We start from the raw sequence: 15,423 nt of genomic DNA on the forward strand, positions 1-15,423 counted from the left end.
AATGGACATGGACCCCAGTACAGGCACAGACACTATGTCTATGAATGGTCACACTCAAAAGTAGTAGAGCAAGAGCAGTAGCTGGAATATTTTGCTGTGTGTTTGCAGTGTTATAGCTGTTGGGTCTGGCCTGTGGGCTTGCCAGATTTAGTGGATCTGGTCTTAACTTCTCTCGAGCAGTAGATGAATACCAGACCACAAAAACATGACTGAGCGCTAAGACTTCATTTGTCTTCCTTTTCAGTATGGAGCCAATAGGTAGGGATAGAAAAATATTTTTAAGTATCTTAGAAATTTAGTTGTTAAAATAAATGTCTACGTGTCTCCCTCTATTGTAGGGGGGGTCTGATCTGATTATTAACAGCTATGGGCCGGTCACAAAGGCTAACTGCAAGAAAAGGTGGCTGTTCTTCCAAGATACTAAGAAGGTGAAGACTGAGGAGGTAATTGGTCTAATGGGCAGAGATGCACAACCTTTACTATAATACCTGTCTTTGCAAAGGAAGATACATAGTTTTCTCTTAATGGAGAAGCATAATTAGTGGTCTAAGTTTTAATTGGATCGTTTCAGTTGTGTTAAGGTTGGTGGTGTTCTACATCGTAGTAAAGTCTTATGGAAGTTCCTTTTTTTTGTCCCAAGTTATTAGTTATTTTAACTCTTTGCAGTTAACTGATTGCTTTCCTGCCTGTGCCCTTTTATCTGCGAGAAAAGGATTTGTTGTACCGGGTCTATGCATAGCATCTACAGTACTACATCTGCAGAGACTTTTTATAAATAGAAATAAAAATTAAATATGTATTTATAAATAAAAATAATATAAAAATATAAAGAATCCCATCCTACCCTGACAGGTAAAACTTTGTTTTCTGAAGTGAAACCAAAAGAGGGAAATTAAATGATTTAACCAAAGTACTGAAGAAACTGAGACTCTGAGTAGAACTGTCTGGCTTCTGAAATTGTTGCTCTGGATGCATTTGCTATTTGGATGAGAAAAATAAGTTTAAAACTGAAGTGTTAAACCAAATCCTGAACATTATCATGCAAATTCACACCTTCAGGGCATCTAACTAATGTTTATTGAATTGTAACTTGTATTGTGCTCTTGTATGTTCAAGGAATAGGAAGTCTTGATATCCACATCGTAAATTCATATTCTAAAATATTTCCAGAAGCAGCTGCGTATTCTCATGCCTCTATAAGCAAAATATTTGCTACCACCCAAGGAGTAATGCTTAAAGAATATGCACGAAGGGATGGGAGAGAGCTCTACCAAGTATGTTTTTAAAATACCATTCAAGTCTCTCCAGTGAAATCATTCTTGATTAGCCATGCTTAGCTAGAAGGGATTATTTCATCTATTATGGAAGAGAAAAGTATTAGCAAGACTTGAGATTGATTCTTTTTAACCTCCTGTAGGAAAGCCCAGATTGTTCCAAGTCAATGCTGTTAGAGGCACTCTGGCAGAATACGAGATAGGACATTCAGTAAAAATTCAAATTATGGCTCAGCTTTTCAGAGGCTGAACAACCTTTTTCTTTCTTTTTATGTAGCCTCAGAGAAGATTTGTCCAGGCAGTATGTCTGTACCAGCCAGGCACCACTGTGCTGATCAGTGAGGATGACTCCCCCAGCTCTCCCAGCCAGCAGTCTAATTTCCAGGTGCCGTTCAGTATTGTTGCCGATACGGAGCATTCAGCCAACAGTGAAGGAAGCCATGAGACTGGTGACTCTGGAAGATTTTCTCATGAGTCCAACGACGAGATACACCTCTCCTCTGTGACAAGCGCCACGCCTCCCACTACCAGTCCTTTTGCAAGCAGTGACTCGGGTACGAAAACGATGAGCCCTGCCATAAGTAACTGCACAGAGTCTCCTCTGCCATTCGCTACTGACCAGACTCCTACCTCACCTCTTCAGATACACCCTTCGGTGCAAAACCCGCATCCTTAGGGCCACGCCAGACATTCTTGCAGTGTATGTCTGTTCGAAGGACAATGAACAGGGAGCCAAAGTTTTATTGTGGAAAGCCTGACTAACCTAGCAGGTGATCCCATATTTCTGTTGAATGTTTTTTTTCTTTTTTGTGTTTTCTTTTGTTTGTTTTTTAAAACTCACTCATTTTGAATGTTCAGTGGTCAACAAATGTGAAAGGACAGTGAAGATTTCTGACTAAAGTTAAAAATATGTCACTGGAGCAAAGGGAAGGCTGTTGGCCCTTTTGCTGACTATCTACCTCAGTTTGCCGAGAGGTGAACTCTGAATGACGACTGCTTTACCTCATTTGTGTTCTAGTTGGTCTCAGCTATGGAACTGATGATACTTCCTAGTAGTGTTGTTTTATTTTGGTTTTTTGGTTTGTTTTCAGTTGTGTGTAGAATGCGTGCGTGTGCCTGTGTGTGTGCTCAGTGATCAGGGAGTTGTATAGGTAGGTGAATAAGATTGTTTAGCTGAAGCTCTGCCTTTAAAAAGAAGGAAACCTCAGAGTATAAAATGTAATGATTGAATGTGGTTGACACAGGATGTTAAAAACTGGGGAAAACTGGAGTTGGTGCTTCCACTTATACAGCCACATGAAATCTTTTGTACCTCTTGATTTCTCATAACCCCACTGAGCCTAGGACAGTGCCTTTCCCCAGAAACTTGTGCCAGCAACTGCTGACAGGATGTATGCTATATCCTTAGGGCTCTGGGACATGTTGGGTTCCCCACAGTGACAAATGTTGCCCCTTTATTGACAGTTAATGCTAAAAAGCATGGCAAAATGAAGAACTACTCAGCATTTCCAGTTTGGCTCTGCCTGAGAGTCATGGAATAGATAATAATGCTGAGTGTTTCAGTATCGCAGTACTTCTTAGCAATGGTGCCTTGCATTATATATTATGAAATTTCTGATTTGCCTTATGCCTTTTTAGTATTCATAAATTTGCTTTGGAGTACAGAAAGATGCCTTAAATGCTTCTTAGATGTTTTAAGTAAACTGTATCATGAGTTTAACATTCATTTTTACCCAGCTTTGAGTGCTGACAAGCACTGCCAGCATCATAGTATGTCTCAGAGCTGTTGTTAGGATGTAACCCTGCTCCTTGCCTTTGCCTAGTGTGCTGTTAGCCAGGAATTTTAGCTCAGGGAGTGACTTTATCCACATGCCAATTTAAAACTCTGATTAGGCTACCACCAGAAATAAAAAAGCCAGAGCTTTAGTTGAAGAGTCTGTTGAAAGAGGTGAGTACAGCTACTGCCTTGAACCCATGCAATTCCTGTTTTATACTACCTCCTTTAAAAGTTATTCTAGTGTTTTGGGGTGTTTTTTTGTTGTTTTTTCCTGTACTCAGGGAACAGTTTGTTACTTTTGAGCTGCCTCACGGAAACGTGGAGCAAACTGACAGGGTATCATATTTTGTTTTTTAATAGGAGAGAGGAAGAGAGAGGGAGGAGGTTGGAATCATCCAATGTCAAAAATTTGCCTGTATCTATGTCCAGTCCTCTTCTCCACTCCTCCTCTTTCCCTGTTCTACTTTAAAAAAAAAAAAAAAAAAAAAAAGGAAAAAAAAATTAGGCATATGTTTTTACTTTAAAAAAATATGTTTAAAATGTAATGTTGTGAGAAAGCAACCATAGGAACTCCTGGCTCTATTTAAGTCTGTCAGAACTCCCATTGACTTACTGGGGCCAAGACATCACCCCTAAGGTAGGCCAGGCTGACTGTTGTGTTGTTCCTCATGTATCAAAAGGTGGTCAGAAGTCGTCAATAAGCCCTACTGTTCTGTCTGCTTTGTGTTGGTGAATCAGCCCCCAGTTCTTTACCTTACTGTAGTTCTTTACCTTGTAACTGTTTGCTAGTTCTGAACCAGACAGTACACATTCACCTTTTCATAAGTGTTGATTCAAACGCTTTAAAAACAATCTTGTACCAAAGACTTTTCTGTAGAAAAGAAGGAAGCCACATATTGTCCAAAAATAATTGAACTAGTTAAAAGCTATAGGTTTGAAGAGCTGAATACATTTTATTGTAATAAGTAGTAACTAACAAAAACCAAGAGGGCTTCTTGATTGTAGTAGTTGATTGCATAGATGAGTTGTATGCTTCTACTATTTTAACTACCTTGTTGTTACAAGAGCCTTTAAAGAAAGTTATAATAATACCAGCAGATACCTCCAAAGACTTCCAAGTGTAATTTTTTTCTCCAGCATGTAGTTGATCAACGATACAGTATTAAAAAAAAATAATTTTTGAACAATTTTTATCTACTTGCTGAAGAAAAAGGAAACTTTCACCAAAGATTTATTTTTGGTCTTGTCAGGCAGAATGTTTAGTGTACAGCAGAGAACTGTTTCTAGTTAGGTAAAGTGTGAATTAATCAAAACTAGATTAAGAATGTGTAACTGTAGCATGAAGTTTCACACTTCATCTTTCAGAGTAGCCTCTTTTGTTAGTTTCATTCAGAAAGAGCTGATATGCAGACGGTAACTGCTTCTCCAAAGACTTGTTTGCTGTAAGTACTGATAATCTGATGTAATTTTATGACTCTCATTACAGGTAAATACTTTAAATCCTAAAATTTTCTTCTAGACACCCACTACACTCTGTAGTTTAACCCATTTGAGAGAAACAGACTTCATATAAAATTTGTCAATCTAATATAGATGCTCTAGCTTCAATAGCCAAAGAGCTGAAAATATTCAGTGTATTAGAGAGCAAAGCATCCAGAACTCTTCTCATCACTTAATGTTTTATTAAGGTACTTTTTATCAGCAAATAAAGAAAACCAAAGATATTTAAGGTTACCTCAGCATATAGGCAAGCTTAGTTAGACATTAATTATTCTGTCTTTTTCTTTGTTTTTATGTTAACCAAATATATGTTTCTCCAGAACCCAGTCAACGTTCATGTGCTTCCCTTTACTTTGTCACATAGCCATGATTGCTACAGAACAAAAAATATGTTCTCTTCAACATTCATGGCCTGTTACTAATATGACAAGTTTTTGCAAGAGAAAATTTGTCTTGTTATTGAAAACTCCACCAATGTAAGCAAAGGAATTTCCAGAAAAATTGTGTAGAAATTGATACGTTCTCTATTGAACTCAACAGCAGAATCAATCCTTCGTGTAACAGTGCACTTTGTAAAGGTGCAAAATTGGGCTCAAAGTTTAAATGCTTCATGTCCTTGAAGCCAACACATGTAATTATAGATATGATATTACAGATATTAATTTTCTTAAAAGTTTGTACCTGTGGCTGTCTAAGGAAATCAGTTTTTCATATGTAAACTTTGTTCGTTCAATTTGCCTAGAAAGAGCTGGCAGAACACAGCAGGTAGAATGGTTTCACATTTTCCAGTATTTTTTTCTTTGTTATGTCTGTAGAAACTGGGTCCTGGAGAAAAAATTACCATTTTTTAATTATGAATTTTACTAAATATGTTCTGGAAGATGAACATAAATGTGGAATTTAGTGTTACACTATGTGAATTGATTTTGTTTAAGTGTATAAAAAACTAAGGAGCCATGGCTGGTGTAATGAGTGTATATGCAACCCTTGTACTTTAAAATGAAAGCCAGAATGTTACAGTTGATGTGACTTGAACTGCATCAAAACTTAGAGAGGAAATCTTGAACCTGGCTTACTGTGCTGTGTTTCCACGTGAGGACCCTGTACTTCAGTTGCAACAGGAATGCCTGCAGAACCTGGATCCAAAATCAAATGCTCAATCTGCCCACGGATACACTTGTGTACTTTCTTGATGTTTAACAAATAAAAAGTATTCTCATCTTTAAGGAGTTATCTAGGAGAACTGGGAATGTATATGCTGTGTAGAACAGGGCCTATCAGTTGATTTTTTTTTTTTTTTTTTTTTTTTTAATAGCTCTGCTTTTGTAAGAGAAAGTTGAACAAGCTACATATCACTTTTAATAATTTCCTATATTAGCTGTGCATTTTCTGTATAACTTCTGAGATTTTTAACAGAAAAAAGTATCAAGAGATTTCTTCACCTGTTTTTAATTATTCTTCATAGTTCATTGCCTCTTTGGTTTTATTCCCTTGCTTTAGACTATGAGCTATGAGCTTGCTTGCCTTATTCAAATCAGGGTCCTCATCCTGTTCCTTTTGAAGTCAATGGAAGAATTAATTTTTATTTCAGTTTGCATGGTTTGGACAGACAAAATCATCTTTTTGTTTCTTTGCTTTTTAAATCTTCACAGTATTATTTTTAAAGGACAGAATTCTTATGTGGTTAAAATTCCCATTGGCAAATAGATTTTTGGTACAATAACAAGTTACCATGCATCAGAGGTCCACTGTAACTCTCCATGCATCCAGTCTTGGCCTGTAGTAAATACTGAGTATTTCAAGTCAGTTTACCACTTTTATTGCAAACGAAGTCAATTGAATGACTTAACCATTTGCTGCAACCTGTGCATACACAAGCACTGTCACCGTGGACTGATGGGTCTCAGTTACACATTACTCTCTGACCATGCTTGTAAGCCCGAAGACCAGGAGCTCTTGCTCATTTTATTTGTTACAGAAGGAAGTTCACACAGGGAAAAGCCCATCTCCTAACACAGGGAATGTTGGTAGGCTTTGTAGGGCACTCCACGTTTAGCCAAAAATCTCAACTCAGACCAACTGCAAAGAGAGCTGCACAGGTGTAATTCTGGTGGTATGCCACAGAAATCAATTTACTGAAGTTATTCTGGTAAAATTGAAAGCAGAATACCTAGTAGTTGCTAAAGAGAGGTAGTTCTTAGCTTGAACAATTGTTACCTGCTTACTAGTTCTTGCAACTGCAGCTTTGCTAATAGCAAGCAACTTCTAAAGCAGAGGAATTTCACTGTCTGCAAGAAATATTGAGCGACTTTCTATAATAACACAAGTTAAAAATATATTATTTATGTAACTATGTTTTGGAACATGTGTTTCAAAAAAATACTATTCTTCAATACAAGCCCCAAACCAAATCGCTTTCTGTTAATAGAGGCCCGTATGGAAAGAACAGAAATTCAATTTGGCTCAAATGCGAGTAAGTTTATTTCCTCGGAATTCCTCTAGATTTACACTGAGACTGGTCCTAATTGGCTCAAAAGGGATGTAAACACACGCTTAAGGTTTTGCCATGTTGGGCCCTCAGGTTCCATTGCGAGCTGTGCTCCTTCTGGAAGTTTTCAGCTTTTCATGGTTGCATACACCCGCATTGCATCTGCCTGGTGTGTTTTCAGTAAAGACTGACTGTATATGAAAAACTGACTTATACAAATGTTGCTTTTTGATTGTTTGGCTTTTGGGTTTTTTTAAAGTTGTGAATGAATTGCCAGTGTAGGAGCCAGGTATGTATCTCATATTGTGGTGTTCTGGATCCTGTCACTCCGTGTGCCATTTTCTTCTAAGGGCAGCAGTGGCCAACTGGCTAATGGAGGATGGAGCTGAATTGTATTAATTTTGTATTTGTCTCAGGGGATCAGCTCTGTGAATTCCATTGCATGAGGGAAGCTAATGTTTGCCCTGATTTGAATGTAACTTTTTAATGTCTTTTAAAAACTATTTTGTTTAATAATGTGGATTTGTTTTTCTTTTTCTAGCATTCTAGTAAATGTTACCTAGTGTGTTGGTCCATTTTTCCCCTCCAGGGTTGTTTATATACTACCCCAAGGTCATGCCAAAAAGTAATAGAAGTTTAAATGCCAAATGTTTATGAAACTGCTGTCTAAATACTGATTGATTGCACAGTTGAAATAAAAGTTTTCCTTAGTAAAAGTGCTACCTGATAAATATTTTATTTTCAGTGTCTCTGACGAGCGGCTCAAAACAACGAAGATATAAATACCGTGCCTTATTTTAGACTGAGCGGCTAGGGAAATGTTGGCATGTAGTCATAAAAAGAGGTAGAGAGTTAAACTGCATGTGCCTTATCATTGAAATTCACAGAACTTTCCCAAGCACGTATTCATGTATTATTTATGTACCTGGAATTATTTCCCACTTAAAAACTCCGTCTGTGTCCCACCATTGTCAAAAACACCCATGCAGGATCTCTGTTTTGGTTTATTTTCATTGGGTGTGGAAGATGTGGTTCTCAGCACAATTTTCTCAAAAGTCTGGAAAGCTGCTGGCACAGCTGCACAACTGAGTTTTTCCCAGCATTTTTACACCCGCTAACTGTTGAACCTGGTGTTTCAACATACGACAAGACTATGAAAATGCAGTTGCTGTTGTTGTCAAAAGGCAAACTGCTATTTTTACAAAGGACCACAACGTAGGCGGAAGTCAGTCCAGTTAAATTAGCAAGGAAATTATGTTCTATAGGGATTAAAAGGTTTCTATTGCTAGCAGGTTGATTACTGATTGCCACTTGAAAGCACTGTAAAATTGGGCAGGTGGTTTAGAAAGTTAGGTACAGGGTTGGATTTAGAATAGTTGTGCCCGTGCAAATCTTTCACTACTGGAAATGAAACCACAATAATTACTGCTGTTATTTACAAGGTCTCTAGGGACAGTAAAAACAGAACAGCAATGGAAGCTGAACTCTCACAATACTTAGGTAGGTTTGACTTTAGTTTTTCATCTATATTGTTCCTTAAAAGAGTGGAACTCTTCACTGGCACTGAATATACTTAATGGGAAAGAAAAGATATTTCACAGGTATTTCAAAGCTTTGAAATCACAGTATTGGAAATTGAAGATTTGAAACAAAAGTTCACTACCTTTCTTCTATGTCCAGGAAATGACTGCTTCTGAAGACATTAGTTTTTAGTCTTATTTTGACCCTCTCTGAGGCATGCGCCCTGACACTTACAGGTGCCCCTAAGAGAGAGAGTGCGCTGTGTGTGCCCCTAAGGGACAGAGCCTTTCTGCTCTGGCAGTGTCTCATCCTGGTGAGTCGGGCTGCCAGGATTCTACAGTAGAACCATGATGGCTTGCTTTCCTTTGGAATTCTCCAAAGAAAAAGGAACTCCAAAAAGCCTCATCATGCTTCTTTATGAATCACAGCTTTCTTACCTGCAGAGTCTGCTTATAGAACAGTTCTGCCTAGATTATACGACATTTATCCCTGGGAGTATTAGAGCACCAGCTGTGGTGACTATTTATAAAACCAGCTCTAATCCAAAATTCTTTATTCCTTATGTTCAAATATAGGAACCCTGAAATATTGTTATTCAGAAGTAATTGAGCAAATTAGACCAATGCTGAAAAAATAATAAAGTATTTTAACAACGTATTTGTAAAAAAAAATTAATAAACTGTAAACATAGTAAATAAATTTATTTTATTATATTATTAATTTATTCTAAAACAAGTAAATAAACTTAAAAAGATATCAAAGAACTTGGAATAGCTAGGCAGCAGTCAGTCTTGGACTGTCCAGCAATACAAAAGCCCTACCAGTGTAGTTCACCAGAGATGCTGTTCTTTCTACAGGCAAGAACAAAAAACAACTGTGGTTCCTGATTATGTTATTGCTGGTTAGTACAGGTACGTTTTACAGTTCAGAATCCTGATTCTCAATAGCACTAAATAAATAGTAAACCCCCATCTTTCAAGGAGTTGTTATTGCAAAGGAAAGCTTTAAACCAGCCCTGGTTTGTGACGTGATGCTGTGCTACCTGCCTGCAGTCTGCCAACAACCTGAACGTGTGAGCTTCGGACAGGTGAGCTCTGTGGGCCACTTGCATTTGAACGGCCACGTTAATTGAAATGACAAAATTGCTGTGTCTTTGTTTAGTTTATCAGTGACATCAACCTACAGTCTTTGCTTATCTATTTTTTGGATAAAAGGACTGATACCTTGGAATATGAAGGCCAGCTTCCTGTCGTGCTTTGCAGGTTGCTTGGCCCCCAGCAAGCAGGAAAGCTGGGAGTAGGGAAGGAAAGGAGCTGCGCTTGTGGCAACACACCAGGATTGCAGAACTTCCCTTGCACTACAACAGGTGAGCGGTAGTTCTTCATGGGTTAATTCCTCTTCCTGTCCTCGTCCTTTCATTCAGCAGGTAAAATTGGCATCTCTGTTAAGATGTCTGTGCCCGAGTTTGGCTGCTAATACTGTGCCATGTTTTATTTCTAACACATGTTGGCACTGTGCAGCCCAGCCTGTCTCCCCTTTTTCCTTCATCCGCAATCATTGTCTCCGGATTGGTGCTGGACAGTAAGGCTCTGTCAGTAAGAGAGAAGCTGTAGGTGCTAATGCTGTTGCTGTCCCTGTTGCTGTGTCCTACCCTTTCCATAATTAATGTACTAAGACTTGGCTTCACCTTTTCCTCCTCACACAGTGAAGAGGGTGGGATTTGAACCCTCCTCTCTGCACATCCCTGCATGCTAGAGCCCCAGGTGAACAAGCTCAGATTTGACAAAAAGATACCATATTGTTCCTACCTGAAAGTAGAGCATAAGCTTTACTTAAATCCCATAACTTAAATCCTATTTACACAGGGATGCACTGTTTAGATAAACAGAAAATGCAAATAATTCAGAATCTAGCTATGGCTCAGTGAAAGATATACCACGCACGGATATCCCTCATGCTTAGGATCTCACTTGGCTGGCAATAGAGGTCTGGGGGCTAGCAAACATTTGGGTGCCAGCTGTTCTCTGAGAGACTTCTGCCTTAACTATCAGGCATGAATCCCCATTTGGCCTTCAAGAACCAGCTGTGATGGTTTTCCAGCGTTGCTGCAAAGTGGTCCAAGTTCCTCAGGGTTTCTCTGGAGAGATGGCTCAAGCACCACTGGAAGTTGACCCAAATTCAGGTAGGTCTAGGGGATGCTAGATACTGTAATCATCTGCAGTTTTGAAGGATGAATGTGAACTTCTCTGAGTGACTGAAGATATGTTTCCTATTATACTGCTCCATGAGAAGTTTTAAATCAGTGCCCAAAACACTGGATTCTGCTTTAGCTGGAAATCGACTTGGGACTCCGCAAAGGTCATGTTAATAGAATGGTTTTGAATTTCCTTTTTACCCTCACGGCATTACACTGTGAAAAAAAAGATTTTCATGAGTAAAGCAGATTTCTGGGTGGGCTGCCAGGTGGTTGCACCACATGAAAGCAGGAAAAGTGTTGCTCACACTACAGCTCACTACAACCTTTAACAATTTGCATTTTGGTGTACTGCTTTAGGAAATTAGCCTCTCTGGTTTGCTGAAAGTTAGCACTGGGGTAAGTAGCAGAGCTTAATATATGCTGCCTTCTCACTTTTGCAGTTTACAGTCATATTAGCTTAAAACAATCCCACTGAACTACTTGCTCACAGCCTTCCCTATATTAGGTCATGCAATTGAAGTTGGGAGTAAGATAGTTTACAGCACAGACTGTAAAATTTAAAAAAAAAAAAATCCATTAAAAATTATATCGTTCATGTTAGCAACCATCATGCTTTGGAATAGATCCTGAATATTTAAAAGTCAGTAACAGCTTGCTCAGTCGCTACCAAATAAAACAATCTGGCTTTGCTTTATACGAAACCCACAGTCGAGGCAGAATGAATCCCTAGAGATCAAGATTTCCAACTTCAAAGCAATAAGTTAATTCCAAGCTTGAGTTTTTCAATTAAAATTCTTCTGCAAAATCAAAAGCAAGACAACCTCTAGTTCATAATAGGAATTAATTCTGATACTGGCTTTTACAACACACTACAGAAAAATGAGTATATTAAAGAAGAAAGCACCCTCTTATTTTTTATTTACTGCATCTCTAGCTTTCTGATCTACACACAGCAAGATAAAATCAGTGAAGAAGGTCTGCATATTAGAAGCCATTGTAACATAGCCAAAACACAGCCTAGAAGCACAGTCAAAAGCCAAGAGTCCACTTCTGCCATTGTAAAGGCTCAGAGGTTTACCTGAGCCTGGACTACCTCCATGATTAGCTTTTGAGTACTGGCTAGAGACGGGAGAAGCACGCTGGCACCCAGCAGAGTGTCCTGGCTTGCATCATATCCTAGGATTTAGAAGTCTTGGCCCAAGAGATGAGGTTGCCGTTTGTAGTTGAGTTGGCCGGAAACAGCCTTTTAATAGGAGCACTCCACGACTTGATTTAGCGTTCAACAAGGTTTTAAGGGTTTGTGATGGTGTTTCTCTTTGGTAGCTCAGCTAGGCCAAAACTTACAGCCCAGCCCTGCAGTTGCAGATACCTAAATGACAGGATTCCCGTAGGAACAGATGTATAGCACTCTAAAATGTCTGTCTGTAAATTTCATATTTTGAATTGTACACGAGGCATAATACATGTCAAGCAATTTAATCCAGTTTAGTGTTTGTGGACAGACAGTGCATGTATTTTAAATAATTAGTTCCACGTTCTTTTCTTGAAATCCTGGATTTCATATGAATTTTAGCCTGGGGATCAGGGAAGCTGCTCTCAGATGTAATGGGCGAGTGCAGCATCTATGTAACTAGGTCACAGTGTACTTAGGCATATTTAGTTATCTGTTCTTGTGTTTGTCCCTCCTTTTGTTGCACAATAAACAAAAGAGGTAACTAAGTTTGATTTCTTACCTCCTCTTAAAGGATTGCAGAATTCTAAGATTTCGTAGCAGTAGTTTTTTACGTAGTCTTCTAACAACAGTATGTTTGTGATTTCTTTCATTTTGATATTTTTTTCTGGTTTAGCTGCGTTTTCCTTTCATAGTCTAAAACCCCCCAAATTCAGACACTAGTTGGTTCCTGCTTCCCAGCACATCTCCTGTTACTCGGACATAGTTGCTTGTTCAAAACAGAGGTCTTCTTACTGCATTCCAGTAAACATTTTCCTTAAAAATTAAGACTAAGCTATAGTTGCCAAACAAAAAAAAAAAAAAAAAAAAGAAAAAGACACAACACATACTGTCATGCCGCAGTCCCCTCGATTGTCTACTTACTACATTTCCTTGTTACTTGCTAATTGTGGAAATGCTTGGTAATTCCTGCAAATACATGTGGTCTTACTGTAAGAAGGTCTGAAACATTATGGCAGGTTAACCACGGCTGGCTGCCAGGTGCCCACCAAGCTGCTCTCTCGCTCCCCCTCCTCAACAGAATGGGGAGAAAATAAAAATGTAAAAGCTTGTGAGTCAAGATAAAAACAGGCTTACCAATTACCATCACAGGCAAAACAGACCGAACTTGGGGAAGACTAATTTACTGCCCCTGGTCTGTACTCACAGAGGCCACCCCTGCAAGCCCCCCTGCTACCAAAACCATGCCACCTACACCCAATACAAATATTAATGATATTTTTGTACTAAGATTTTGATCCCATTTTTTGTTTGATATAGAGCTGGCTTCTGAGCAGACTGCTCTTAATTTCAAAGAAAGATAATTACAGTTGAAAAACTCAACTACTGATCTGTATGCAGGGAAACAGATATAATTTGACTGAGATGGCTATAAAATTCATTGTTCCTCTTGACAGACATGTTCTTGCTAAAATCTGCCCCCATTCTTGGCTATCCATATCCTCCCCAGAGAGATCAGATGTACCCATAAGCCCCATAAGTCCTCCAAAGAGAAACTAGTACAGAAACATCAAAACCAGATGGCCTCTAAAGCTGACTTGGAGTTCTCTTGCCATGAGCTGAGCATTAGTATTTTGTCTCCCTACTAACGCATGTCGGTTTTAATTGAAGACAGTAAATCACAAATGCATGGATTAAATCAATTCCTTCATGTGCTCTTTGACTATAGCATTGAGGTACTGATCCTCTTCCTCAGTGCGGGAAGTTGTTATTTACCCATCTGTAACTAGGGTTAGAGCGACGGTGGTGTGGCCAGAAGTTGCATATAGTGGTATCACATAATCCAGAACAGTCTACAGAAGTATTGAGGGCAGCTCTGCTATTCTCCCAGTGACTCTGCCTGATACTCTGAGCTGCAGTTTCCATATGTACTTAACTCTGACTGGACAGGCGGTCCTAGTCCTTGAAACTGAAGGACTTCAATCAGCAATGTTCAATGGGTCTGATCCATCCCAGAGGCAGTGCCCTGTGAACTGCACTCTCCAAACCCATAAAAAGCAGAGCATAAAACAAAGGCATTTTTGTGTGTGGAAGTTTCTATAATAGATCTTGTCAAATGACTGACTTGCAAAACTTTGTAAAGACGATTCAGTTTTATGGCAAAAATTTCACTTCGGCAATTCTGCAATGTAAATCCCAGAAGGGTCTTTGCCTAAATTTAATTACTTAGTTACAAATGCACTGATGGACAGGACAGCCATGGACAAGGCTTCCTCAGGTTTTTACAGCAACAAACTTTTTAACTTTGACTCTCAGCAAAGTCATTGACAGAGTCCAGATCCAAGAGCAGATTCATAACCGATTATTGCAAAGATCAGCATGGCCTATGCAGAAAAATAGAAAGGGCTCTTGAGAGGACTGAGTAAGTGCAGGAATGAAATGCTTGCCTCTCTTCATCAAAACATGATAAACAGGAAAATGTAAAGGGTTAAAGTTGATAATCCAAAAAGCGCAAGAAATTGCATTTCTTTCATTTCCCCACCGAGTGTCCCCATTTCACTATTCATTGCTCAACAGGAGATCACTTTGAGTAGGTAGCAGTCCATTTCACAGAGAAGCCCACAAAGATTTGTTAAACATGTATTTGCCCCTTTTAAAAATTTATTAGATTGACAACGTTAGCGTGGTAAACTGAAAGTTCCCTTCTACATATCTTAGAGGTAAAGTGGAAAGTAATCTTATGTTCCTTGGTAACTTGAAGATCATATAAGGGTTTTTTAATGCATATATATATATATATATATATATATATATATACTCACAGACACACTGGATTTCTTGTCAAAACTTTGGTATATAAGTAAATACAATAATGAAACTGAAGTTCCTAGATAACCAGTGGTTTAGGTCATATACTTACTAATTTTTACATACTGCCTGTAAAATTATATAGTTTAAAAATGTTGGTAAATGTAGGTTTTAACTTTATAAGTCATATGTGTTGTTGGCAAAAGTATCTGAGTGCATTGAAGTTTTTTTCCTGAAATACTTGCGCATGGCTATATTTTAACTGTAAGTTGAAAAGGCAAGTGTGCACTCAAAAAAAGAACTCAATTAGTCTCGCTAAATTTCAGAACTGTCTATGAGCTTGCATTGAACTTTAAAATGTTTGTTCCAGTCTAGATGTGACACTAGAGTGCCCTTTGTACACATTTCTGAGACATTTTTTGATCGGTCCACTAATAACTTGTCTTACAAAGCTTAGAAAAATGTGTTTCATCAGCCAATGATTTGCTATGTGATTAGACAAAGGCATGATCATTCTCAGGACTTTTACTTGATTTCAAGATACATCATGCATCATATGGAAGAAAACTAACACAATGGATTACAGAAAAAATCTGTCATTCTTTCATGGACTAACTCATAAAGCAATTTGTCCTGCACTTTTTCTCTATGAACAGTTTTGTATTCATGTCAGATTAAAGTTGAAAC

At 38.4% G+C, this 15,423-nt stretch overlaps 1 protein-coding gene across 1 annotated transcript in view; it reads left to right on the forward strand.

Annotated features, from left to right (window-relative positions):
• The window catches only part of PRTG (protogenin), a gene marked incomplete at both ends in the record, with an annotated part of 87,297 nt that extends 85,347 nt beyond the window's left edge, over positions 1–1,950 (forward strand). The window contains 2 exon segments of the mRNA XM_082488954.1: positions 339–443; positions 1,552–1,950. Of these exon segments, the coding sequence (XP_082345080.1) occupies positions 339–443; positions 1,552–1,950 (504 nt within the window).
• Between the last annotated feature and the right edge of the window lie 13,473 nt (positions 1,951–15,423).

The sequence above is a fragment of the Vanellus vanellus genome (genome assembly GCF_965231255.1).
Source record: "Vanellus vanellus genome assembly, chromosome: 11".
NCBI classification, from domain to species: Eukaryota; Metazoa; Chordata; class Aves; order Charadriiformes; family Charadriidae; genus Vanellus; species Vanellus vanellus.